The sequence below is a fragment of the Choristoneura fumiferana genome, chromosome 9 (assembly GCF_025370935.1).
Source record: "Choristoneura fumiferana chromosome 9, NRCan_CFum_1, whole genome shotgun sequence".
NCBI classification, from domain to species: domain Eukaryota; kingdom Metazoa; phylum Arthropoda; class Insecta; order Lepidoptera; family Tortricidae; genus Choristoneura; species Choristoneura fumiferana.
The window spans coordinates 2,599,156-2,622,807 of record NC_133480.1 but is presented as its reverse complement, the minus strand read 5'-3'; the positions used below and the strand labels follow the sequence as shown (position 1 = coordinate 2,622,807).

Here is a 23,652-nt window from a genome sequence, read left to right as displayed (position 1 = left end):
CGTGTCGTGCGGTCACTCTGACATTTATAACATTTAATACGAGAGCGAGAGGGACGGTACGATACAAACTACGATTTTCGAACTTCGGAGTGAGTGCCTACTAGGCCCTCTGACGTTAAAATGACAGTTTACAAAGACCGCTACGATTTTGGTCAAGTTTTTTATTACGATTTTAATTTTTCATGTGTCCAAATTATTAAAAAAAATCTTGTACGGTAAAACAAATATATGATAAAATTATAATAACATCGTTGAATGAGTAATGAATTGAGTTTTAATAGTATCAGAAGACTTTTTAGTAATCAGAATCTTTTTCAATAACTTTATTCATTAAGCATGAGTGGCGGAGACGGATAACGTCAATGTCAATGTTTTTCGTGACAAATTTGTACGATGCCCGTTTCAAAAAAAAAAAAAATGTTTTCCTTTATTGCAACTGTCAAAGTTCTCATTAGGTACCAAGCCTATTTTCGCTAAAAATGCGGTAGCTATAATCTTATAGAATATACATCATTCCCGTCGGCGTTGAAATGTTACGGCGCACAGTATATATTGTGGCTTTTGTTCCGGAAAGCTTGTGGTTGTGTGGATATAAATCCCTACCATTTCAGAAATTTTAAAAACGAAAAAATTACAAACATGTCAATGTCACATTGACATATCATGGAACACGTGAGTTTCACAGTTTCCCACTTTATCAAGCAAATCAAGGTTTATTTTGATTGAAGTTAATGAACTATTTTTCGATTAATTAAAGAAAAATGCCTAACATAAAGAAAACAATGGAAAAACTGAAGCATCCAAATAGCAGAAAAACTCAAACACTCGCCAAGAAAATGAAAAGAGTGGAGAAAAAGGACCATAATAAACTAGGCACTCACATTAAACAGAACTTGATTGGTGAGAAAATTGTATGGTTTAAAGACAGGATACCTGACGACTGTGTTGTTTTAACTAAGGAACAGACCTTAGAGTTGATAGAAACTTATTTGTCGAGGTTTGATGAAGAACTAGAACAAATTGCATTGAAGAATTCTATCGGGCAAAGAAGAAACCGTCAACACGCTAGTAGGGAAGACATAATAAATATCACAAAAAAGAGAGAACAAGACGAATTTGCCACTTGCGGCTTGGAGATGCCAGACCTCCTAGATTTGGACCAGGTGGAAGTACTGAAAAATTGGAATGGAGAACTGAGGTTTTTGCAGCACTTCAAGCTGAAAAGATTCACGAGACAAAGTTTAATATAAAATTTGCACTATATGGCTTTTTATTTCATATGAGTCTTGTAAGTAATGACAATACACCTGTGGTGATACCCCTTGTGTTGCAGGCATCCATGGGCAGGGGTGATTGCATGCCATCTAAACTTTTTTTTTGTATTTTTCAATACTAAATACTTGCCTTTTAATGTCCATTTAATTCAATCTAGAGTTGAAGACAGTTGGGTGGCAACATTCAGGGAACTTCAATGCCTAGCTTTGTATACACATTAAATTAAATAAAACACCAAATAAGATGACTAATTTATTACTATAAATTATTTACAACTTCCAATACAGATACTAATAAAAAAACCACAGGCCTAGTATAAAACCAGGATTTAACACAGAAGGACCATCTACATAAACAAATTTTAATAAATAAGTATCTAAAATTAATGTTATATTCATGCTAGCCCTGTCCAATTAAGCATTACATGATAATGCTATGCAGAAAATCAGTTGCACACAATATCACATAAAATAACACAATTGCAAGTAAGTACTTATTCAACTGTATAATTAGAAATTATTATTTATTTACCATTTAAAAAAAAACATGACATGGCTCAGAACAAATTTTGAGATAAATTTTAAAAAGCTCAAATGACAGAAAAATTCACCGATTCCGAACATGTATATCAAAAATCAATATCTCAAAAAAAGTTACTTCGATCAATTAGCCTATCAACCTATATGTATTTTTGACATAATATTTAGTGTCTGTCTATCTCAGCTAACGTAGGTACAATATAATCCATTAACTCAATATTTTTCTCATTTAATTTAGAGTTTCCCTATTTGGAGTTTGTGATTTATTTTAAACAAAGTATTTAGAACATTCTAAATTGAACAGACTAAATGATACAATCAGGTTAACTGACACTGATATTTCCCAACATAGCATTACGTGAGTTAGAAGCACTAATTTTGCAGCACAAAAACTATTATTTACACAAAGAAAAAATTGGACAGCTATGTGGGTATTTAAAAGCAATTAAATTAAAATTATTACAAAATCATGTCAAATAACGAACTAAGAATAGGAATAACATTAACCTAAATCTGTTAAGATGATATACAATCTATTTTTATTAAAATTCTTGTCTATGTTCTTATTACAGACAGGTGTAGTAACCTTAACCTTTTCGACGCCAACGACTCATATACGCACCGCAGGTTTCACGCCAACGAATTATATACACGTCCATTCGAAGATTCAAAGAATCTATTTGCTCTGAATACAGTTGTGCAGATGTTACATAGTTAATTTTAAATATGTCCAGTGTAAATAATTTATTGAATCAGGCGTTACTTTGCGGAGGTCCATATCAAAAAGGTCAAAAAAAAGGGTAAAGGTCGCGGGTGAGCAAGGTAATTATTTTAGTTCATGTCCAGTGTATTCAGCCTGCATGCAGGCGTGCAAACATTTGTCGGAGCGATACAATTAAAATAAAATAATACTAAAAATAATCATTAATAATTACTGCAATGCACAAGCAACCTTCGTTCAATTGTATTAAGGTTCAATTTTAGACATTGCAATATAGAAGCCTGGCGTATGGGTGTTGTCTTTTGTATTTGACGTGGCGGCGAAAAGGTTAAATTTACGTATTAGTATAGGAAGTGCCACGAGAGTTCAAATGCATGATTTACACACAGCTGCATGAAGATCTGATTACATATAAAAGGAGAATCAATGAAATGTATGAGTGAATGTCAAAATCTCGCTGTCATTTGATTACATGACATGTCCTTGTGTGCGTGGCGTGACCTCAACTTTAGTGGCACTACCTATATCTGGGCGACCGAGATTTGCGCTGACTAAGACGCAAGTTTCCTCAGAGATAAGACCAAGCTAGATCGAGTGTTCATTGAAATTGTTACAGCCATTTGAGATCCCCAAAAAATAAATATGAATACAAGGGCCTGGTGGTGAAATCGCGTGCGCCAGTGGGTTAGACAATTGGCAACCGTTTACAACAGCAAGGCAAATGGTCCACGTTGCATAAAGCCGAGTTTAGACTTGCAAGAAAAATCGTAAAAGTTGCATTACATTACGAGGCCGTAAAGCCGACGAGTTTGTAGTGGTCAATCGAGCGCCGCAATGTAAGGCAACTTGCACGATTTTTTTTTGCAAATCTAAACTCGGCTTTAGATTGCTAGAATGAGTTCGAAGTGGTAAATCGAGCGACGCAATGTACGGTCAGCCAAATAAGTGGTCTATCAATTTTTAAACAAGTTCCTATCAAATGAATATGTCGCTAAAGTCAAACTTTCAAGTTGACAGACACGTCTATTGGCATTATTGTTTTATGACATGCAAATGATTATCAACTTTAGGGTGGTAGACCACATATTTGGCTGATGGTACCGTCGGCATCAAAATTAGCTGCATACTTTTGTACTTTGTCGTTTTACAGCAACGTCCTTAACACCATACAAATTTGATAAATGTGCTAATACGACAAAGTAAAAAAGTGATCCGCTACTTTTTACCGAACAACGGCTAAACTGATAGTGTCTTTTCCAACCTCGATAGTGTCGATGGAGCTATACTTTCAAGAATTGAATTGAATTACTTTTGATGCTGACTGTACCTAATACTTGCACGATTTTTCTTCCAAAGGCTTTAGTGTCTAATACACTTGGAATCACAATCGTTTTCACCACTTCTTTCTGTCACACGGCATAAGACGAGGGTAGTAAGAGATCGCAAGCGCCTGCACGTTAGATAATACGGCCTCGGATCTAAACTGGTAGATAACGTAATTGAAGCAATTTGTTATTTTAAAGCTACATTTAGCTGACACCGAAATAGAATGGCGCCATCTAAGTGCGAGGCGCTACGCGGTTTACCGCACTGTTCCTCTTCTTTAGAGTATGGTTTGAAAGAGACGGCGGGCTAAAACCGCGCGGCTAACCGCTTACTGTGTAGAAACAGTCAAGGTCATGTCATGAGTCAAAATATAAGTACGTTACCATAAGACGTAATAAATATCTATTATATTTATTTCACGCTATGGCTGTATAAATATTTATGTAATCGACTGTACCTATAATCAAGTGGCATGGAGTGAATATGTTCGTCAGGCAATCAAAAGAGACGACGAGGCCTGAGTTAGTGTTACTACATACAGCCAACCAACTTAAGACCTAAATACACCACAAGAGTCTTGTCATAGACAAATAAAAATACTTACTAAGACAAGGTCCCATGATGGGCCAGGAATTAAATTAGTTGACTGAACACAAGCTTGATCATACTGTCATCCTGACCACTGACGTCATTAATTGTTGTGGAAATAGAGTTGTTACGGCACGCTACTGATGTGTCAATGGAGTCATGTTTTAGTAATGAACTCAACTGAAACAAGCTTGTCACGGGGTCGTGGCAAGAATGTGATCGCAATTAGGAAGATGACTAATGCCTGACGAATGACGATTCTAGGTATATTCTATATGCAAATAAATTCTGGGAATTGTTGCGAAATATTGACACTAGTTGTTTTAACATTTTACAGTTAGAAGTGACACAGAACTTTTTTTACATATTATCATCGATAGATTTATTAAAGAGGAAAATTTTCTCGAAAATATTGTACGAGTATTCCTAATATTTCGATGTTAGACTGAAACTAAACGAGCGTACGACTGTTTTCGGCTTAATTTGGGTTTTTAAATAGTAAAATGTCAGTAGTAAATATTGTTTCAAAATGTGAACAACTTAGATAAAAATTGTTCAATCAACCACCCATTTGCTCACTGGAAAAGGATTTTGTTTCTTTTGTAACATAAGTAGTAGTAATATTCAACTGCATCTGACATAAAATAATATTCTGAATTTGCTAAAATTAAGTAGCGATTCAAGATATCCCTGACCTATTATGGATACATAAAGCATTCGGAATCTAACTTCACATAATAAATAAATTTAAAATAAACTATTTTATTTTATTTTATACAATTTGCGGCATCCTCAATAAATACGGTACATCCAGAAAAATAAATAAAACAAACTTTCCAAAAAAAGGACTACACACTGTTAAAAATAGTTAATAGTGACAAAGTTAACATGACAATTCTGTTATTTATTTACATCACATTTCCGGGAAGTATTTTATGTTACACTTCTAGATTACTTTAGTATTTTTAAGAAAAAAAGGGACTCCCCTGAGTAGTACGAATAACTCTATGAGAACACCACATCAAAATCCATCGAACATTCAACTTATACAACTAAATGATAATTAAAAAACTTTATTACATTATAAGTATCAAATTAATTATTTTAATGTAGAAACTTGCAGCTATAAATTGGTACACCGGGATAGGAAACAAAGCCTGTGGGAGATCTTTACTCGACGATTGAATTGGGCTTCCGATAATCATTTAATAATAAATAACCGTACTTTTGGCTCATTTGGATAATAAGGGCTGCGTCACATCTATGTACCATCAGCCAAATATGTGGTCTACCACCCTAAAGCTGATAATCGTTTGCATGTCATAAAACAATAATGCCAATAGACGTGTCTGTCAACTTGAAAGTTCGACTTTAGCGAAATCAGCGCTGCAGGCGTTTAACGCTTCAGCATAATGCTGAGTCAGCGACCGTTTCACTTTCGCGGGGACACACAACATTGTATATATTGTATTTAATGTTTTCATGTGTTTTTCTGTATTTTTTTATTTTATTTGTGTTAATTTTGCTGTATATGTGTGTCTTCTGTGTAAGTGAATAAATGTCTTCTTTCTTTCTTTCTTTCTATATTCATTTGATAGGAACTTGTTTAAAAATTGGTAGACCACTTATTTGGCTGATGGTACCTTACGGAACTAGACTGGCTTGTATGGAACAAAACGCGCGGCGCATCAATTATCAAAATTATGTTATTAGTAAAACCGTCGGGTGACAAGCAAGTCACCAATTACCACTTAAAGTCAAGCGGGATAATCAAACTTATGCATAGCATCGTGAGGTTATATTCCACTAATCAGTTAGTGACTCTTGCCTGTCAACCGACGACGTTCATAAAACCGCGCTGTGAACTAATTTTGCTTTAGGCTTAGAACCACTAAATTTCATAATGCCTTATTCACTAATACCCCTAATTTTCAAATTACCATGGGCTCATAATACCTAAATGTCAAATTATCTCATTGTTTGTTTAAAAGAACGAAATCATGACATTGCACTAAAAAGTAACATATACTTAAAATACCTAAAGATTGAAATGCACAATTCCTTCAAATATTAAATGACCGATATGACAAATACGAAAATAAACCGAAAGCACCTAAATGGCAAAATGCCAATTTTTTTTAAGATCTTATGTAAAAATTGACAATCTCAAAATACAAAATTAGGTATTTTGACATTTGGTTATTTTAAGCATATCATCATATGTTGTTTTGCCATGAAAGTGTTTTGAAGTTTAGGCATTATGAGACTAAGGTATTTTGAAATTCGGCCATATTAAGGTTCCGGTGTTTTAAGAAAAAAAATTAGGTCTGCTGACCTAAATTCAGGTATTTTGAGACCAAGATATTTTGAGATCTGGGAATATTGATAGAGGTAAAATAAAATTTAGTAGTTATAAGCCCAAAGCCTAATTTTGTGCGCTGTTTTGATGTAAGAAACATGCAGTCTATATAAAGACGTCGATGGCTGCGTTTATACCAGAGGTATGCGAGGATGTGTCTGTCAAAAAAGAGAAGAAATTAAAAAGTGGCAACACTGTAGTGTCCTCCCTTTTTGGTTTGATAGGGTTTGAAAGGGATGACACTACAGTGTTGCCACTTTTTAATTTCTTCTCTTTTTTGACAGACTATACACGAGGAATAAGTTTTTCATGGGCTAATAGAAACGCTTCATTTACCTCGCCTCGCTCCGCTCAACTGATTCCACTAAAGATGTGCTGTGCGAGCGAGAATAGATAAATGTAGTGTTTCAATTGGATCATGCATGACAAACATATCCTCGTACGTGTGGTGGAAACGCAGGCTAAACCGAACGTGAAACAAATGTCAAAGTTGACAAATGTCATAGTTGTCAAACGGCGCGAAACTAGCGCCAATAGCCTGTCACAGAAAACCTCATTGGTTAATTTGAATTAACCGCTTTATAGCAGCGAGTCCAAATGGTCTGGAGTCAATCCATTAATATTGTCGCCTCCTAATTTACGTTTAAAAAAATGTGCTTTATTCATCTTTTTTTTTTACTTGAAACTGACTATGTTTGACCTCTATAGATCTCACCTGCAGGGCTACTACGATAGCGATTTAATACGAGAGCGAGAGGGACGGTACGATACGAACTTCGAGTTTCGTAGTAGCCCTGCTGATGTTAAGTGCAGATGAGGCCGAAGGTGCAAAAAGAAAAAAAAGAAAGAAAAAGAAGAAGATGTGTTAAGGTGGTCTCAACTCTCAACCTATAAACGTACCACTGCAAGTCACAGGCCCTATTACTGAAATGCAAAATGAGAGAAACGGTACGATACGAACACCGATTTCATTTCGAATTTTGTAGTAGCCCCCCTGACCCTGTACTACGAAGTTCGAAATTCGAACTTGGTATCTTGCCGTCCCGCTGACGCTTCTATTATTTAATACGAATGAGAGGGACAACGGTACGATACGAACTTCAATTTTCGAATTTCGTAGTAACCCTCCTCCCCTTAGTATCCTCTCAGAAGAAGGTAGTCTATTAACATACGGTCAAGGAAACTGAATCACGTACCAGGGTGGAACCTTTGTGCTTTGATATCCTATAAATTTACCAAAAAAATGGATTATGAAAAGTGTCCTCCCTGGTACGTAATTCAGTTTCCTCGTCTGTACAATTATATCATCAGCCAAATAAGTTTTAAACAAGTTCCTATCAAATGAATATGTCGCTAATTGTTTTATGACATTATGCAAACGATTATCAACTTTAGGGTGGTAGACCACATGTTTGGCTGATGGTACCTATTACGAATTTGCGAGGCAGCGTCCTAGAATGTATATTATTTCAGCAGATGGTCGGATGGTTGCTGGGTGGGTTAGTTCAACTGAACACCTCTGTAAATATATCAGAATTTGTATTGTGTTCAACAAATGTTTACATAGATTGGTCGATATTCAACCTGTACCGCGTCAAAGGCCTGGCCCTACAAAATTCGAACTTCGTAATTTGCCTTCCCGCTGACGCTTATATTATTTAATACGAGAGTGAGAGAGACGGTACTATATGAACTACGATTTTTGAATCATAAAAAAAAACTATGAAGAAAATCTTTTACAGGGATATTCAGTCAGTGTCAATTTACCTATTTTGTGGTATAAGGAAGGACGTTCAAATAATCATTTTATTTTTTGGTATTTTAGAAATTGAACTAACAAAATAAAGCACATTTTAGCTCGTAAACTGTTTTATTGCTTGGTGTGTGGACTGACTCCAGTAATGGTGGCCTACTCGTACATCTACATATATAGCTATTTAGATTTCAAACGTATTTCTAGGCACTTTGTATAGTCTATTAATATTTAACTAAGTAGGTACCAATAACAATAGTAATTATTCACTGTGTTACGGAAATGTACCACTTTAATAGTTTTAATTTACTATGTGTTTCAAATTTCAAATAACATTAGCAGTATTATTTATTATTATTATTATTCTCCACAATGGCGACCTTTAAGGTTATGGCCTGGTCGGTTAAAAACAAGGGTACAGTAGATTCTGCAGAAGGCCAACACTTAAGCAGCGTCAAGGAAGTAATTTTGTAGAAAACACCCCTTTCGGTGGAACGCTGTTGCGGCAATCATTATTATTATTATTCCCATCAATGGCGGCCTTAAGGCTTGGGCCAATGACAGTTCGGATTGAATTTGCTGACAGTTTCACTTGCTACCTACCTGTCAATTTGAGAGTTGCCAGCTTAGTGAACAAAAATATTATAAAGTGGCAAAACTTTTGATACTGGCATATGGCAATGAGTGAAGTTATCAGCGAATCCAGTTGTAATTTGAAATGCACAGTAGACTTTATTATTTTTCCTGTAGATAACTTAGTTTTTCTATGGTTTTAGCATTTATAACTCCATATTCTTAAAGTGGTACCTTTCACGAATCAGTCACATTTATATTTCGATAAGCAATTAAGTCCTCATATTTATTTAAGTTTTTTATAGTAATTTATGTATTTGTCATATATTTACAAAATTAACTGATACATAAGTTATTTTATCATTATACATAATATTAGTCGGACAGATTTTTATATAAAACGTTACCACACTTAACTGAACACACGAAAAACACTGACAAAATTAAATTTATTCCATACATTCGATTTTATATTTAATTTTTATTAAGGTGCTGTACTAATTTTCTTGTTTACGTTCAAAGACTACAGTAATTTGAAAATAGTTTTTTATTTATTTATTCTAAGCGCATGTTGACACGTGAACCTAGAGACTACTGATGGTGAAAATAGATAAAAAACAGGAGACTAGAACAACGTACAACCTTTTTATTCTGATAACCGTAACTGCTCAAGCCCAATCACATTCAGCATGCTTGCATTTAAAAAAATACTAAAAGTAAAAAAAAGGGGCTTGGTAAGGGTTGCAGGATACCGTGGACGGAACAGCTCCCCATTATAACTGGCTGGTTATTACTTATTTAAAATAAAATGGAAGGTACTGACCCTATACCTACTATGAAGTGCAAAATTCGAATTTCGTATCTTGCCGTTCCGCTGACGCTACTGTTATTTACCCAATACGAGACTGAGAGGAACGGTAAGTACAATACGAAATTAGAATTTCGTAGTAGCCCCCTTGGCACTGGGATGAGTAGTTTGTGACCCCCATGGGTTCTCTTAGCCCTTAGGGAGTAAAAGGCTTGCAAACTTTCACCACGGAAGCGCTTGGGGGAGACAATAGGTACTCAGCGCTCAGCATCAGAGCTGATAACAAGAGAGTGAATCTTGTAATCTTGTCTGTGTTTATTTAATAATTAAATAGAGTGCTTCGTCAATATTATACATAAATAATCTTTATAGAATGTAGCATTATAACTACTGGGCTTGAACGTCTTTTTGACTTAATTTTATATAAATTGAGATCGAATTACAAACAGAAGCTTAAAAAACTTAGCGTACGCCATAGTACTAATTGAAATACAAGCATACAGAATATAACGTGGCCTATATGGTTATTTCCCATCTCTACTAGGAATTGGAAAAATGGGAACTAATTTAACAGACCATATTCATGTTTTCAAAGTTGTGTACAAAATCACAGGCTAATCCCAATAAGTAATCTACAAACAACAAATCGTCGAATTTATTTGCTCTGTAACAGGTAACATCAGACTTTATCTTTAGAAGTAACGGTGAACTTGATTACAAATTCTTAGCGCAAGTTTGTAGATTACATATTGCATTTGTACTGTTAAAGTGGGAAATCGCCTAGTTATAGCAGCCATTTAGAGAGCAACACCTACCCTCAGAATTCCATGATATTCGTAATCCTCCTTACAACTCCACTAAAGAAATACTGAACACAAACTTAAAGTTACTGTTACAAAATCAGGTGAACAAAGGTAAGTGGTAGAAATCGTAGCCTCTTTGACCTCGAGCAGCTAACCAGATGTAGACCACGTGGTACGCACCAGGCACAAAGCAAATCATACCTGCTACGAAGAACACTGCACCTTGGAGGCCATTCTCTGGTTCAGCTACAGCGAAGGCACCCATTCCCAGCAGGCCTACTCCAACCACGAGGAGTATGACCGCTGCGCAGACTGTCTTCCAGTTCTCTCTGACCTTTGGATGGTTCCAGCAGTACATGGACTGCGTGGCTTCCACATACTCATGGATGAGGGAGTCCGAGTCTCGGGATGTCGTGTCGTCGGTACATTTGTATGTTTTACTGCTGAGAAAGACAAAAATACATTATTAGTACCTGGATCCACGTAATATCAGCGTCGAGCCACCTTTAGTGACCCGACAAGTGCTGAGTGGACTCCTTTTTCGCATTTGTATTTTATTTTTAATTTATTATTTTTCTTTTCTCATATTAGCATGAACATGTTTGTTCCTAATTCTTACTTAAGCGAAATAAAGATTTCTTATTCTTATAGTCTATGGTTCAACATAATATGAAATGAATGTGATATTGCATTAAAAACACATGCAATTGAGAGTTATTATATTAATATTATAAATAGAAAACATTACAATTATGTTTGAAGATTAAAATTTAAAACAGTGTGAAAATATTTGTGGTGTATAAATTCAAAATAATTATGTAGGGGATAAACTTTGGTAGGTTATAAAGCAAAGCAACCCCCATATTATGTGTTTTGCTTCACTTAAATAATTCAAGTATAATATCATAATATTGATAGTTTCCTTCTCTTTCTTCATAAAACAAATTAGCTTTTAAAATAAATTTATTTTTTACTTCGATGCTGATGATGTCTTCCAATCATACTTCATATTAATAACTTGAATTAATATTCAAGTCAAACCTCTGTGTTTATTCAAAGCATATTCTTTGTAAGACTCACTAAGTACAAAACAAGTACATTTAAGAGGCACTGAATAATTAACTGAAAACAAATACTTAGCAAACTTACCTACATAAAATAAATTAAAAATATTATTTTATGTTTTAATTCAATGGTATGTAAAACTAATGTGCATAAAATATTATGTCAGCTGTATATTTTAATTTAAAAACAAATAGATATAAACAAAGAATGTTTTAATATTTAATGGCAAATGATCAATTCAGACCACAAAATAAGATTGTAATGTTATAATTTAAATCCATTCATTCATTAAATCAGTGGTTCCATAGTAATCTAACCCATTGGTTCAAAAGTTCCCATTTGCCATCTCTTTCTACCCTTCTGTATCATAACATATAGAAATAAGTAGTCAATTCCATTGTGATTCTGAGTCAGGGTAGTTTTTCTTGTTATTAAAATCGATGACAGTTCCTAAGAACAGATCTTTGTATGTCTTATAGTTTCACTTTCCCATACTGACCAATATAAATGAGCCATCCTGTATTTCAGTGACCATGTGAAAATGTCTTATTAAGGCAACATTGATGGTTTATGATGATTTCTGGAACCCATCCACCCTACCGGTGTGTTGTTACTCATATTTTAGGAAATGATGATTTAACTTATTCTCATTTATGTATATTTACAATGGCAAACAGGAAAATTTAATTAGAATACTTTTTATATACACTGATCTGGTTAATTGAATCCTGGATTGCCACAGGCTAATATATCACTTACAATGCCATAAAAAACCTAATTAGGGGTGTATAAAACTATTATCAGTACATCTTGCAATACAATGAAAGTTACATCAATGATTACCTAAGAATCTGCAATAAGCTTAATCATTATAGCACAAATGTTATCAAGATAATATTAACTATGCTTGCTCAATTGATACTCTAACACATTCGCCCCAATAAAACATTATCTCAATAATCTGTTTGAATTTAATTCCCACCGCAAGATGAGTAAGAAGTAATAAACATAAAAATTATAACAACCAAGACAATAAAACCATGAAACTGAAGATTAACAATGCTTAACATACATCACAACAAACACTAACCCAGTTTCAGATTGTCAACAAAGTAAAAATAAAAGGAAATGCTTCAGGTCATTGTTCTGGTTATAATTAGCAATAATTAGTCAGTATTCGACGCTAATATGAGGTGTAAACTAGGTCTGCGGGGCGCGAATAACGGCCACTACACTCACTGCAGTTCAAATGCCTTTTACCCCATTAAGGTAAATCGTCTGACTCACTGAAAGGTCAAGATCGACCTGACCAGTTCACATAAAGAATCTACACGAAACGCGACATATGAATAAGCCAGCTGCTGCTAAATATAACAATGAGGCAGTAAATAATAATTACCTGGCCAAATAGTCACCACCATTCTTATATTTGTTCTTCAACGGCGATCTGTCCCCCGTAGCGCCATACACTTTTATAGCTTCGTCAGTCTCTTCTTCGAAGGCGTCGTCGATTGAGAATCGTTTATCACTGTTACCAAACGGTCTGGTCATTGTTAAATTTTATTGTTCTCTAACTGGAGATGTAAAAGAAACATTACAACGTACTACAAAGACAAAAACAAATCTGTCAATTTGTCATATCAACATGCGCCATATTGATTTCGATAAGTTCGAATACCAAAGTAAATAACTTACTGACAACTAATTTATTAATTTCCACTTTTAAGAGTTTTACCTCTGTTTTAGATACAAAAGTGTAAATTTGTCAACTCTAATCAACTAATTTTTTTTTAATTCTCTCGTGGAATCGTCCTATCTGTATCAATCTGTTTGAATAACTGGCGCGGAAATTTATCAGCAATTGGGTTCAGAACGTTCACACTAAAAATTTATTTTTTTGTTGCTGGTCACTCCAGTGATGTGAAATAAAAGGAAAAAAATCGTTGCTTGGTTCTAAATAACCAGTTTTCCGTTTTTACTGAACATTGGTTATTTTTCGTAAGTTGCTATTTTTAGAACAGGCTTAAATATTATGTATTGTGTATGTATTTAATTTTACAATATTTTACATAAATATCAACTTTTTTATAGCTTGTAACATAGCGATCCATACGTCAAAATCAGCTGTTGGGTCTGTCAATTTCTTTCATAAACATCAAACGCACATGTGAACCCGCTTGCACGCGAATTTGTGTTTTTACCCAGAACAAATGTAAATAAATCAAAATGGTCAATAAAGACTGGTCTAAAGTGAAACCTGGATTGTCGCCGCCGGTGCTAAATTGTATAAACAAGCAGGGTTTTTCGTCAATGACTCCGATTCAGGCGGCTGTGATACCGTTGGTCTTGTCGTGCAAAGACGTGGTGGCCGAGGCTGTCACAGGCTCCGGGAAGACGCTAGCTTTCGTTGTACCTCTACTGGAGATGTTGTTGAAGAAGCAGAAGGACTCGCCGCTGAGAAAAGACTTTGTTTATGGGGTTATTATATCTCCTACACGAGAACTAGCATCCCAAATACATAAGGTAAAATTTCAGTATTGATAGATTCATTATGTTATTATGATAATTGTCATATAATGTTAATGTTGTACATTTTTAATAAAGTTTTTAAAAATAATAAACTACTTAAAAATCATAAGTACTATTTTATTGCTGGTGTCTCCTTTTTTCGTGGTACGTAATATAAAAAAAAAAATTGTGTTTGTTTGTTTGCAAGGGATAACTGTAGGTAACTACTAAACTAATTTTAAAAATCCTTTCAGTGATAGAAAACTACACTATACTTGGTTTGGATAGGTATTTAACTAAATGTAAACAAAACAATGTGAAATGGTGTCTAGACAGACACCATGTCTAGTATGTATTTCAATGATCATCATCATCATCCCAGCCTATATACTATACCTATCCAAACCAAGTATAATTCACATTAACATAGGTCAACTTATCATGGAAAAGTGCAAAGCTCCCGCAAAATGCAAACAAAGTTGTAGGCAACAGCCAGTATCTTATAATTAGAAAGAGAAGAAGATAAATGAACAATTCTAGGCTGGTTCCATCATGTTGAGCCAATTATTACAGTCGTAACAAAGAACAATGCCCATTTTATAATTAAATAGGAGCATTAGGAGGTTAAATATCTGCCACAGAGGAGCATCCAAAAATACCTTCACATTCTCTCTACTAACTCTAAAAATAGAGTCATAACAGATATTTATTTATGCATGCTATGTTGTGTCAGATATTTATTAGTTGTGTCTGGTGGTGGTGACTGTACTTCGAAACTTCATGCGTCTAGGTATATTCCATTCAATGTTTTTTTCAAAACCATTTTTCAGGTGATAGAACTGTTTCTTCAAGAGTCGGAGTTGTCTCACATCACCCAGTCCCTCCTGGTGGGAGGTCGGTCAGTGGACATAGATGTGGAGAGTGTGCAGAAAGGCGCCCACATCGTGGTGTGCACTCCGGGGAGGTTCGAGGACCTGTTGGCTGAGAGGAAACAGCTCAACTTGGCTGGGAGGCTTAAGGAGCTAGTAAGTTACGAGCACACTTTGTTAAAGATTGTTTTCAAAGTACTGAGATAAACAGAAAATGTCATAAGTAAACTGGGGCTTAGTATCAAAATTAAATACAAAAGTCAGGATGTAAATTTTCTAAATAAGTTATTGAATCAGGCATTACGAGTATTTTGCAGGGGTATAGAGAATATCAATAAACTAAAAATCCGGTTAAGAGCGTGTCGGACACGCCCAGGATAGGGTTCCGTAGCCATTACGAAAAAATCAAATAATATTTTTCTAAAGATTTCGTATTGTGTATGAATCTTCCAAGTTTAGGTAGATATATTTTATACCTTAGGCTGCTATTTACTCTTAAACTACTAATAATTTTCAAGCAATCTTAGCTGCTATAATTTTCCTTGTAAATTTGATATATTTACTACAAATTCTGAATTTTATCAAATTATTCCACCCAAAAGTTTAGATTTTAGAGGGGGGGGACGCTCTATTTTAATGAAAATTTGCTACCACCATCTTGCTCACTAATCCTGCCGAGAAGCAGCAGTGCTTGCACTGTTGTGTTTCGGCGTGGAGAGTGAGATAGCCGGTGAAATTACTGGCACTTGAGGTATCCCACCTTACGCGCTGCCAAGAGCGTAGTCAGCGGTATCGGCAACTTTTGAAAAAATATTAGTTTTTATTTTAGAAATATACACTTTTACTCGCAAATGTGATGAAAAACATTGTATGTCGCACGGGCGGTACTAGAATTCTTCGGGCTTCTAATAGACTCTCGTTCGTAATTCCTTATTAACCGCCCTTAAGACACAATGTACTATTTCTTTCTTTCAAATTTTCAGAGAATAAACGCAGGGTACAATGGTAGATAGAAATGCCCATTAATTTATAGTTCATTAAAATTTGTCCCAGGAATTCCTGGTGCTGGACGAAGCAGACCGTCTCCTGGAGCTGGGCTTCAGCTCTGCGCTGACCAGCATCCTGCAGTGCCTGCCGCGCCAGCGCCGCACCGGACTGTTCTCCGCCACGCAGACCAAACAGCTGCAGGTCACTAAATACACTGTCTAAAGACTAAAGGTCACCCTAAACCTGTAGACGCGGAATTGGCTTTAGCCGATAAAAAAATTACCAGAGACGTTCATTATAGCCACCCGAGCTGGTACTGCGAGGGTAGACGTCTATAGATCTACGTCGAGGAGAAAATGGGTTTAGTGCTCGATTGAAAATACAAACTGAAATATAGATGCATAGAAAAACCAGAAAAATAAGACCAGCACTGGGAATCGAACCCAGGTCCTCGGCATTTCGTGCCACGTGCTATACCGCTACACCACTGCTGGACAACGGTACAGACACGAATTAAGGTTTTACGGCATGACCGTAAAAGTAAAAATTTTGAATTGAAATAAAAATATAAAAAGATTCCAAAAAACCAATCTTAATTTAGTGCTCGAGTTTTACACTCAATTTTTGTGTGTGTGTAAATATGTAAATGTCCTCTCTCTCTCTCTCAATTTATAATTGTATTCTCCTTCCAGGACCTCGTGAGAGCCGGCCTCAGAAACCCCGTAGTGGTGTGCGTCAAAGAAAAATCAACAATTTCGACACCGTTGCTTCTAGAAAACTATTACGTTATCGTTGAACCTCAGGACAAGTTTCTGTTCCTACTAAACTTTATAAGAAACAGGAAAATTGTGAAAGGATTATTCTTTCTGCCGACTTGTGCGTGCGTGGATTATTGGGCGGACGTGTTGCCAGCGTTCCTGCCGGATATAAAGGTGTTCGCTATACATGGCAAGATGAAACAGAAGCGGAGTAAGATCTTGGAAAAGTTCAGGGAGAGCGATGGAACCATTTTGTTGTGCACGGATTTGTTGGCTAGGTGAGTTCTCCATACTTTATCTTAAATTTAAGAGCGTTTATACCTGCTGAGCTGGCAACGTTGCATTTCTCGATTATTCCATAAAAATTGAATGAAAATGAAAAATGTGGTCTGATAAAACTCTTCTTAATATATAAGTAAATGTGTCTACTCCAATTATGCGTGATAAACTTTTATTTTCTTTAAAAACCGTTAGTAAACATTTGGTCGTTTTTAAAGAATATAAAAGTCTATCACGAATAATTATTGGAGTTCTATCAGACCAAATTTTTAATTTTCATTAAATTTTTATGGAATAATCGAGAAAAACTAACAAAAATGCAACGTTGCCAGCTCAGCAGGTATAAACGCTCTTGAAAGCTACGGTCTTGTCCCAATAACCGCCACTCTGCGCGGTCTGCGGTGAGTTGTTTGATTTCCTTTTACGATCACGACTAAATAGGTCAATCTTGGCCTGATGAGGCAGAGAAGGGACGAGGGAGGGCACGTCAGGCCCCCGAAATGCATATTACAATTTTTTTCTGTTTTAATCCGACAAAAAGTTATAATAGATTATTTTGCTGAGAAGAAATTTCGTTAGCCAGTATCTTAATCATACTTATAATAATATGTTTTTGTTTGATTTTGTGTGTAGTAAATAAAATAACACATTAATAGCAAAGTCAAAATCAAAATATCTTTCTTCAATTCGAGCTTTAACAAGCACTTATGATAGTCAAACAAAATCCACCACAGATTTGGAAAAATCTCTGTTGAGAAGAATCCGGCAAGAAACTCAACGAGGTATTTTTTTTAAACAGATTTATAATGTTATTTAATGATAAACTGAATGTACTTTTCACTTTCTTTAATTTCCAAAAGGGCCCAAAGTTTTTTTGCGCCCCAGGGTTCCCGCCCTGGATCTAACCAGCTATATCACCCCAGAGGCCTGGACATCCCCGAGGTGGAGTGGGTCCTCCAGTGGGAGCCCCCGTCGTCCCCCGCGGGGCTGGTGCACCGCGTGGGCCGCGCGGCGCGGGGCGGCGCCGCCGGCTGCTCGCTGCTGGCGCTGCTGCCGCGAGAGGATGCCTACGTGCCCTTCATCAGGGCCAACCAGCTGGTCGAGCTCAAGGACTGGAGGAACAGCGCCGATGAGATCAAGATTACGGAGAAGCTTAGGGATAAGGTGGGGCTTTTGTTTCACTATGAAGCGCTGGGTTATTTTATGCGATTAACGCTGCGTTCGCATCGCATATAACAATAGAGCGCTTTAGCCTTTACCAGCGAGATCGCACGCGTAAAGCATTAGTTAAATTAAAATTTCAAGATTTCGCAAAAGCTTAGTCTCATGGTAATTCCCAGAATTGACATTGTAGATTCCATTAACCTTAGCGGCTTCACGGAGCTCCATCGACTTTGTCTTAGTTGCTTACTTTTTTACGTTTTTAGTTGTTATATGAAATGTATATTATGCGTTTCAAGTGTTATACAATGTGATCATTATACTACTTGTTTATTATGCAGTTACACATCGTGCTTCGAGAAAATATGCACTTTGTTGTTATGCTGTTTAATCACAATAATCACGTATGCAATTTTGAACATGAAACTACCGTGAGACTCACTCATATTAAACGATATTGTAACGGATAACTCACGTCTTAAACGGAGTTTAGCTCGACATGTTTCGGGCTATTTCGTAGCCCTTCTTCTCAGGAGCACGCGACTCGGCGGCTGCCGCAACACGCACACTACGCGCCACCAAAAAAAAGCGAAAGCAGAAGGGCTACGAAATAGCCTGAAACATGTCGAGCTAAACTCGGTTTAAGACGTGAGTTATCCGTTACAATATCGTTTACTATCACGTATGCACTGTAAAATTATGTATTTCGTTTAAATGCAAAGTGAAATTAGTACATTGTTTTTACGCGCAAAACGAGGGGTGTTATAAGTTTGACCGCTGTGTGTCTGTCTGTGGCACCAGCTCTTAAACGGGTGAACCAATTTGAATGCGTTTTTTATTTGAAAGCAGGTTTCCTAACGATGATTCTCAGACATATTTTATCAAAATGGGTTCAGCCTTTTTTGAGATATTGAACTTTTTACTAGCCACACTCATTGATGCACACCTATTTAGTAGTAGTTCGGTTTTAGTTCGCTTCCTAAGCTACTCTTATTGTGAATATTTTATTTCTTTTATTCCTTGTGCAAGGTCCGCCCGGATTGCTACCACCATCTTGCTCGCTAATCCTGCCGTGAAGTAGCAGTGCTTGCACTGTTGTGTTTCGGCGTGGAGAGTAAGACAGCCGGTGAAATTACTGGCACGTGAGGTATCCCATCTTAGGACTCTAGGTTGGCAACGCGTCTGCAATACCCCTGGTGTTGCAGATATTTTGGGCGGTGGTGATCTCTTACCATCAGGAGACCCATTAGCTCGTTTGCCATCCAGTCGAATAAAAAAAAATTGTATCCAGGTGATGGCGATACTGCACGAGCGTCAGAGGAGCGACCGCTCGGTGCTGGACAAGGGACAGCGCGCGTTCGTGTCGCACATGCGCGCTTACACCAAGCACGAGTGTAACTTGCTGCTGCAGTTCAAGGATCTGCCTCTAGGTAAACTGCACATATGATCCCACAAGCGAGACCGAGGGATAAGACAGCGACGCATTTTACAGATAAAATATACAATACAATACAATAACTCTTTATCGCACACTAGTGATGTAACGAATATTCGCATTCGCATTCTCGAATATTCGCATTATTCTGCGAATGTTTTGCGAATATGAATATCAGAAAAAAATACAATTATTAGATAATAGTAGTAGTAGGTTAATAAGATCAAAATACATTAATTTCTTTTGTTTTTTTATACAACAAAAAATAAATTAACCTCGTAATCACATTATCAGTCTTCACTGAATCATTTGGTATTATTTATTTATTAACTTTGCGATGCATTCGTATAAACTGGGTAATTCTCGTAACAAAATACAAACGGTACCCACTTCGCTCGAACGAGACTGCCATAGACAATTGCGCCAGAGCGAAAAACTGAACATTCGCATTCGCGAATGTCGGTAGCAGATATTCGCATTCGCATTCGCGAATGTTCATAAAATGACATTCGTTACATCACTATTGCACACCAACACAGTAAGCAGTACAGAAAACACAAGTATATACATAGAGATTTATTGAAATATATATTGAATCAGGCGTTACTTTGCGGAGGTCCATATCAATGAACTAAAAGAATTTCCTTGCTCACCCGCGACCTTAGGATAGCTAAACTTATGCAAAATATGCGTGTTCATGCAGTTCCTCCACCTCCACACTGTAACACACACAAATCACACAAACCCATTTGTCACCACCACCACACCACACTGACGCGTTTCGAACTCAACCAGAGCTTATCTTCAGAGTAACACAACCGTACACTACACCATGCTACCAGTTGTTAGACTAACAAACCACAACCACCGTTTTAATTTGTCACTGTAACTCCCCAAGTACTCGCATATATTTTATCAAACTAAACAAAGAAAACTACCCACAAATTATCAATAAATTTTAACCGTCCTACAAAACTACCTTGATTTTTATTTATTTACTGTCAAGGCATGTTTTATTAACTACCATTGCTGAAATTAGATCCAAGCCGTAGCAGGGAGATGAAACTAAATTTACCTGCTCATTAATAATAGACCCCATACTGATGCGGGTGAGCAAGGAAATTCTTTTAGTTCATAGATAAAATATTATCGGGTCACAATTACGTTACAGTGGGTTTGGCACAATCTGTACAGTCAAGGTCAAGGATATTTTGACACATTAGTACCTTGTCACTTTATGCCATCTGATAATTTTATACAAAAGTTCAAACATGAAGTGACAGCGACAAGGTAAACCGTGAAGATATCTTTGACCTGGACTGTATACTAAATACTATTTTTTTAGGTCACATAGCAACCAGCTACGGGCTCTTAAAGCTGCCTCTAATGCCGGAAATAAAGCAGGAACACAAAGACCAGTTTGTAGGACCGAGAGAGGAGATCGACTTCAACAGTATACCGTACAAGGATAAGCAGAAAGAGACAAGCAGACTGCAGAAGTTAGAAGAGTACAGAAAGAGTGGTGTCTGGCCGACCAAGAAGAGAAAGAAAATGGTGAGTTTTTTTAGCTTAACCTCTTCACCGCCAGAGTCATCCAGTTGTGACAGCCAATGCAATGCCACACACGCCACGGTCATCTATACATGACCAACATTCAACTAGAAATTAATCCTTCTGCAATGGAATTAAAAATCAAGTTCATTTGTCGCGTACAGAGCACGTCACTTCGTTTGTTTTGTGGCGGTGAAGAGGTTAAAGAAGTAATCGATGAACAAATATATAGTAAACGAAAATAGAATCATCCTTTTTTAAATTAAATAAAGACTCCATAATCCATAATATAATTGATCGAAATCTATTGAATTGATTTTAAAGTTCAAATTTGGTATTTAAGTTATTTTAGAAAATAAGTAGGTACCTATAGAGCGGTGAAAAAAAGGAATGCCTTCGCTCAGCACTGGGACACCAATTAAGTTGCTTAAGAAAACTACTCTACCTTATTTCCAAAAGTACTAATCCTAAATTTAGAAAAAAATACGGATTTTTGAAAGCCGCTCTAAAAGAGGCAAGAAATAGAGATAGAGAGAGACATAATGAATAATAATAATTCGTTTTATTGCAGGCATAATACACCCATAAATTAGAAAAGACAAGTAATATTAATTAAAACAATATACTATAAAAATAGTAAAAAAAAATCTACAGTAGACGTCTCTTCAATACGTCTCGTCAACAACAGCATCATTCGATATTAATAGTTTGCTTATTTCAGGCCCAAAGTCAACCTTGGGAGCAAGCGAAACAGAACAAAGTAGAAAAGAAACAGCGCAAGAAAAAGAGGAAAGAGGTGAAGCAAGAAGGCAAGAGAGGTAAGAAGAGGCGAGCGGTCACTCAGGAGGAGCTGGACGAGTTGGCCGCGGACGTCGCGCTCATGAAGAAGTTGAAGAAACGGAAAATCACCAAGGAACAGTTCGATGAGCAATTTGATGGTGATAAATAAAAGTGCAACTGAAAAGTTTCATTTTATTTTGAAACTGGCTTGGGCTTTGTCGCAGTTGCGGTAATGAAGGTTTTCACAGAGGTGAAATATCGCTAGATGGCGTTAGGATCGTGAGGTCCTTACCGTGCCTCTATCTAACTCCAAATTCTATGTATATTCTTATACTCGTACTGTCCAGGCTATTCGGTTGTGGAACTCCTTACCGATTGACTTGCGACGTGCAAAATCTTTGTCACTATTTAAATATATGCTTAAGGAGCACTATCTGTCGTCTTGTAATTATTAGCTTTATGATAATTTATTTATTTATTTGTTGCTGTTTATCTCACTGCCTATATTTATTCGTAGATGTATTTCTGTTACGTTTAAATTTTCTGATCTAGTTTTGATGCACCACCTGTTGTAAACTAGTCCTTCCTTCTTTCTGTAAAAAAGGTTGCCTGGAAGAGATCGCTCTTAAGCAATAAGGCCGCCTATTGCTCACCTTGTAATTTTTTCTCTATGTATCTGTTTTCTGTATCGCTTACTATGTCTGGTGTACAATAAAGAGTCTTTGTATTGTATTGTATTGTCCGTTTGACGTTTGCTCGTGATTGGTTAAATTAATAACTAAATGAGCCAATCGCAAGCAAACGTCAAACGGACCTCACGATACTAACGCCATCTAGCGATATTTCGTCCCTGTGTAAACCCTCACTCCTCATCGACTGGAACAAAGGGTTGCCCGTAACTCGTCTGTCCACCTAGTGGGAGGCCTGCCAACGCTGAGCCTTCCGCTTCTTGGTCGCCTCTTGAAACCGTTCCTTACCACATGGTTATCTATTCTTCAAGTGATGTAGTTTATCCATTGCCATTTGTACTTGTATATTCTTGGAATCATATCGATAAAAACTAGTAGTCTACGGGCTCAAAATAAACTATTTTTCACTTCTCAAACTCGTAAACTTCGCATTATTATGCTGGATTTAGGCGACATCAATGTCTTTTTATATGAACTCCTTGCTCATTACGATAGCTAAGCTTATGCTATGCGTGGTGGCATCTTCAGAGTGACACAACCGTACACCATGCTACCAAGCATCGCAAAGATTCCGTCAGTGTAGTCTTACAGTGTGGAGGTGGAGGAACTGCATGAATACGCATATTTTGCATAAGCTTAGCTATCGTAAGCAAGGAAATATTTAGTTCATTGATATGGACCTCCGCAAAATAATGCCTGATTCAATAAATTACTTTTTATATATCCTCTATTATAGCTTCTAGGCTTCTAGCTAGTGCATAAAGTAAAATCTTCGTCTAAAATCAAGGCAATCAAATGTCAACAGCTACAAAGAAAAAAGTTTTA

At 36.5% G+C, this 23,652-nt stretch overlaps 3 protein-coding genes across 4 annotated transcripts; 2 read left to right on the top strand and 1 right to left on the bottom strand.

The window, feature by feature from the left end:
- Positions 1–672: 672 nt before the first annotated feature.
- Positions 673–4,064, top strand: LOC141430971 (translation machinery-associated protein 16 homolog). The gene has a single exon (XM_074091881.1). It carries the CDS (start codon positions 762–764, stop codon positions 1,248–1,250), a length of 489 nt encoding a protein of 162 aa, XP_073947982.1. The 5' UTR covers positions 673–761; the 3' UTR covers positions 1,251–4,064.
- Positions 3,903–13,456, bottom strand: LOC141430970 (transmembrane protein 134). 2 transcript variants are annotated; one of them, XM_074091878.1, is made up of 2 exons: positions 13,210–13,456; positions 3,903–11,188 (listed from the first exon to the last, which is right to left on the bottom strand). In XM_074091878.1, exons 1-2 carry the CDS (start codon positions 13,359–13,361, stop codon positions 10,843–10,845), a joined length of 498 nt encoding a protein of 165 aa, XP_073947979.1. In that variant the 5' UTR covers positions 13,362–13,456; the 3' UTR covers positions 3,903–10,842. The 2 variants fall into 2 exon arrangements, with proteins under 2 accessions (XP_073947979.1, XP_073947980.1); XM_074091879.1 differs by having other exon boundaries at positions 3,903–11,185.
- A 500-nt stretch (positions 13,457–13,956) lies between these two features.
- On the top strand, positions 13,957–22,644 carry LOC141430966 (probable ATP-dependent RNA helicase DDX55 homolog). The gene is made up of 8 exons (XM_074091874.1): positions 13,957–14,333; positions 15,149–15,343; positions 16,241–16,375; positions 16,867–17,210; positions 18,135–18,375; positions 19,664–19,802; positions 21,153–21,361; positions 22,080–22,644. The coding sequence occupies exons 1-8, from the start codon at positions 14,037–14,039 to the stop codon at positions 22,305–22,307; spliced, it is 1,788 nt and encodes a 595-aa protein (XP_073947975.1). The 5' UTR covers positions 13,957–14,036; the 3' UTR covers positions 22,308–22,644.
- The last annotated feature ends 1,008 nt before the right edge of the window (positions 22,645–23,652 follow it).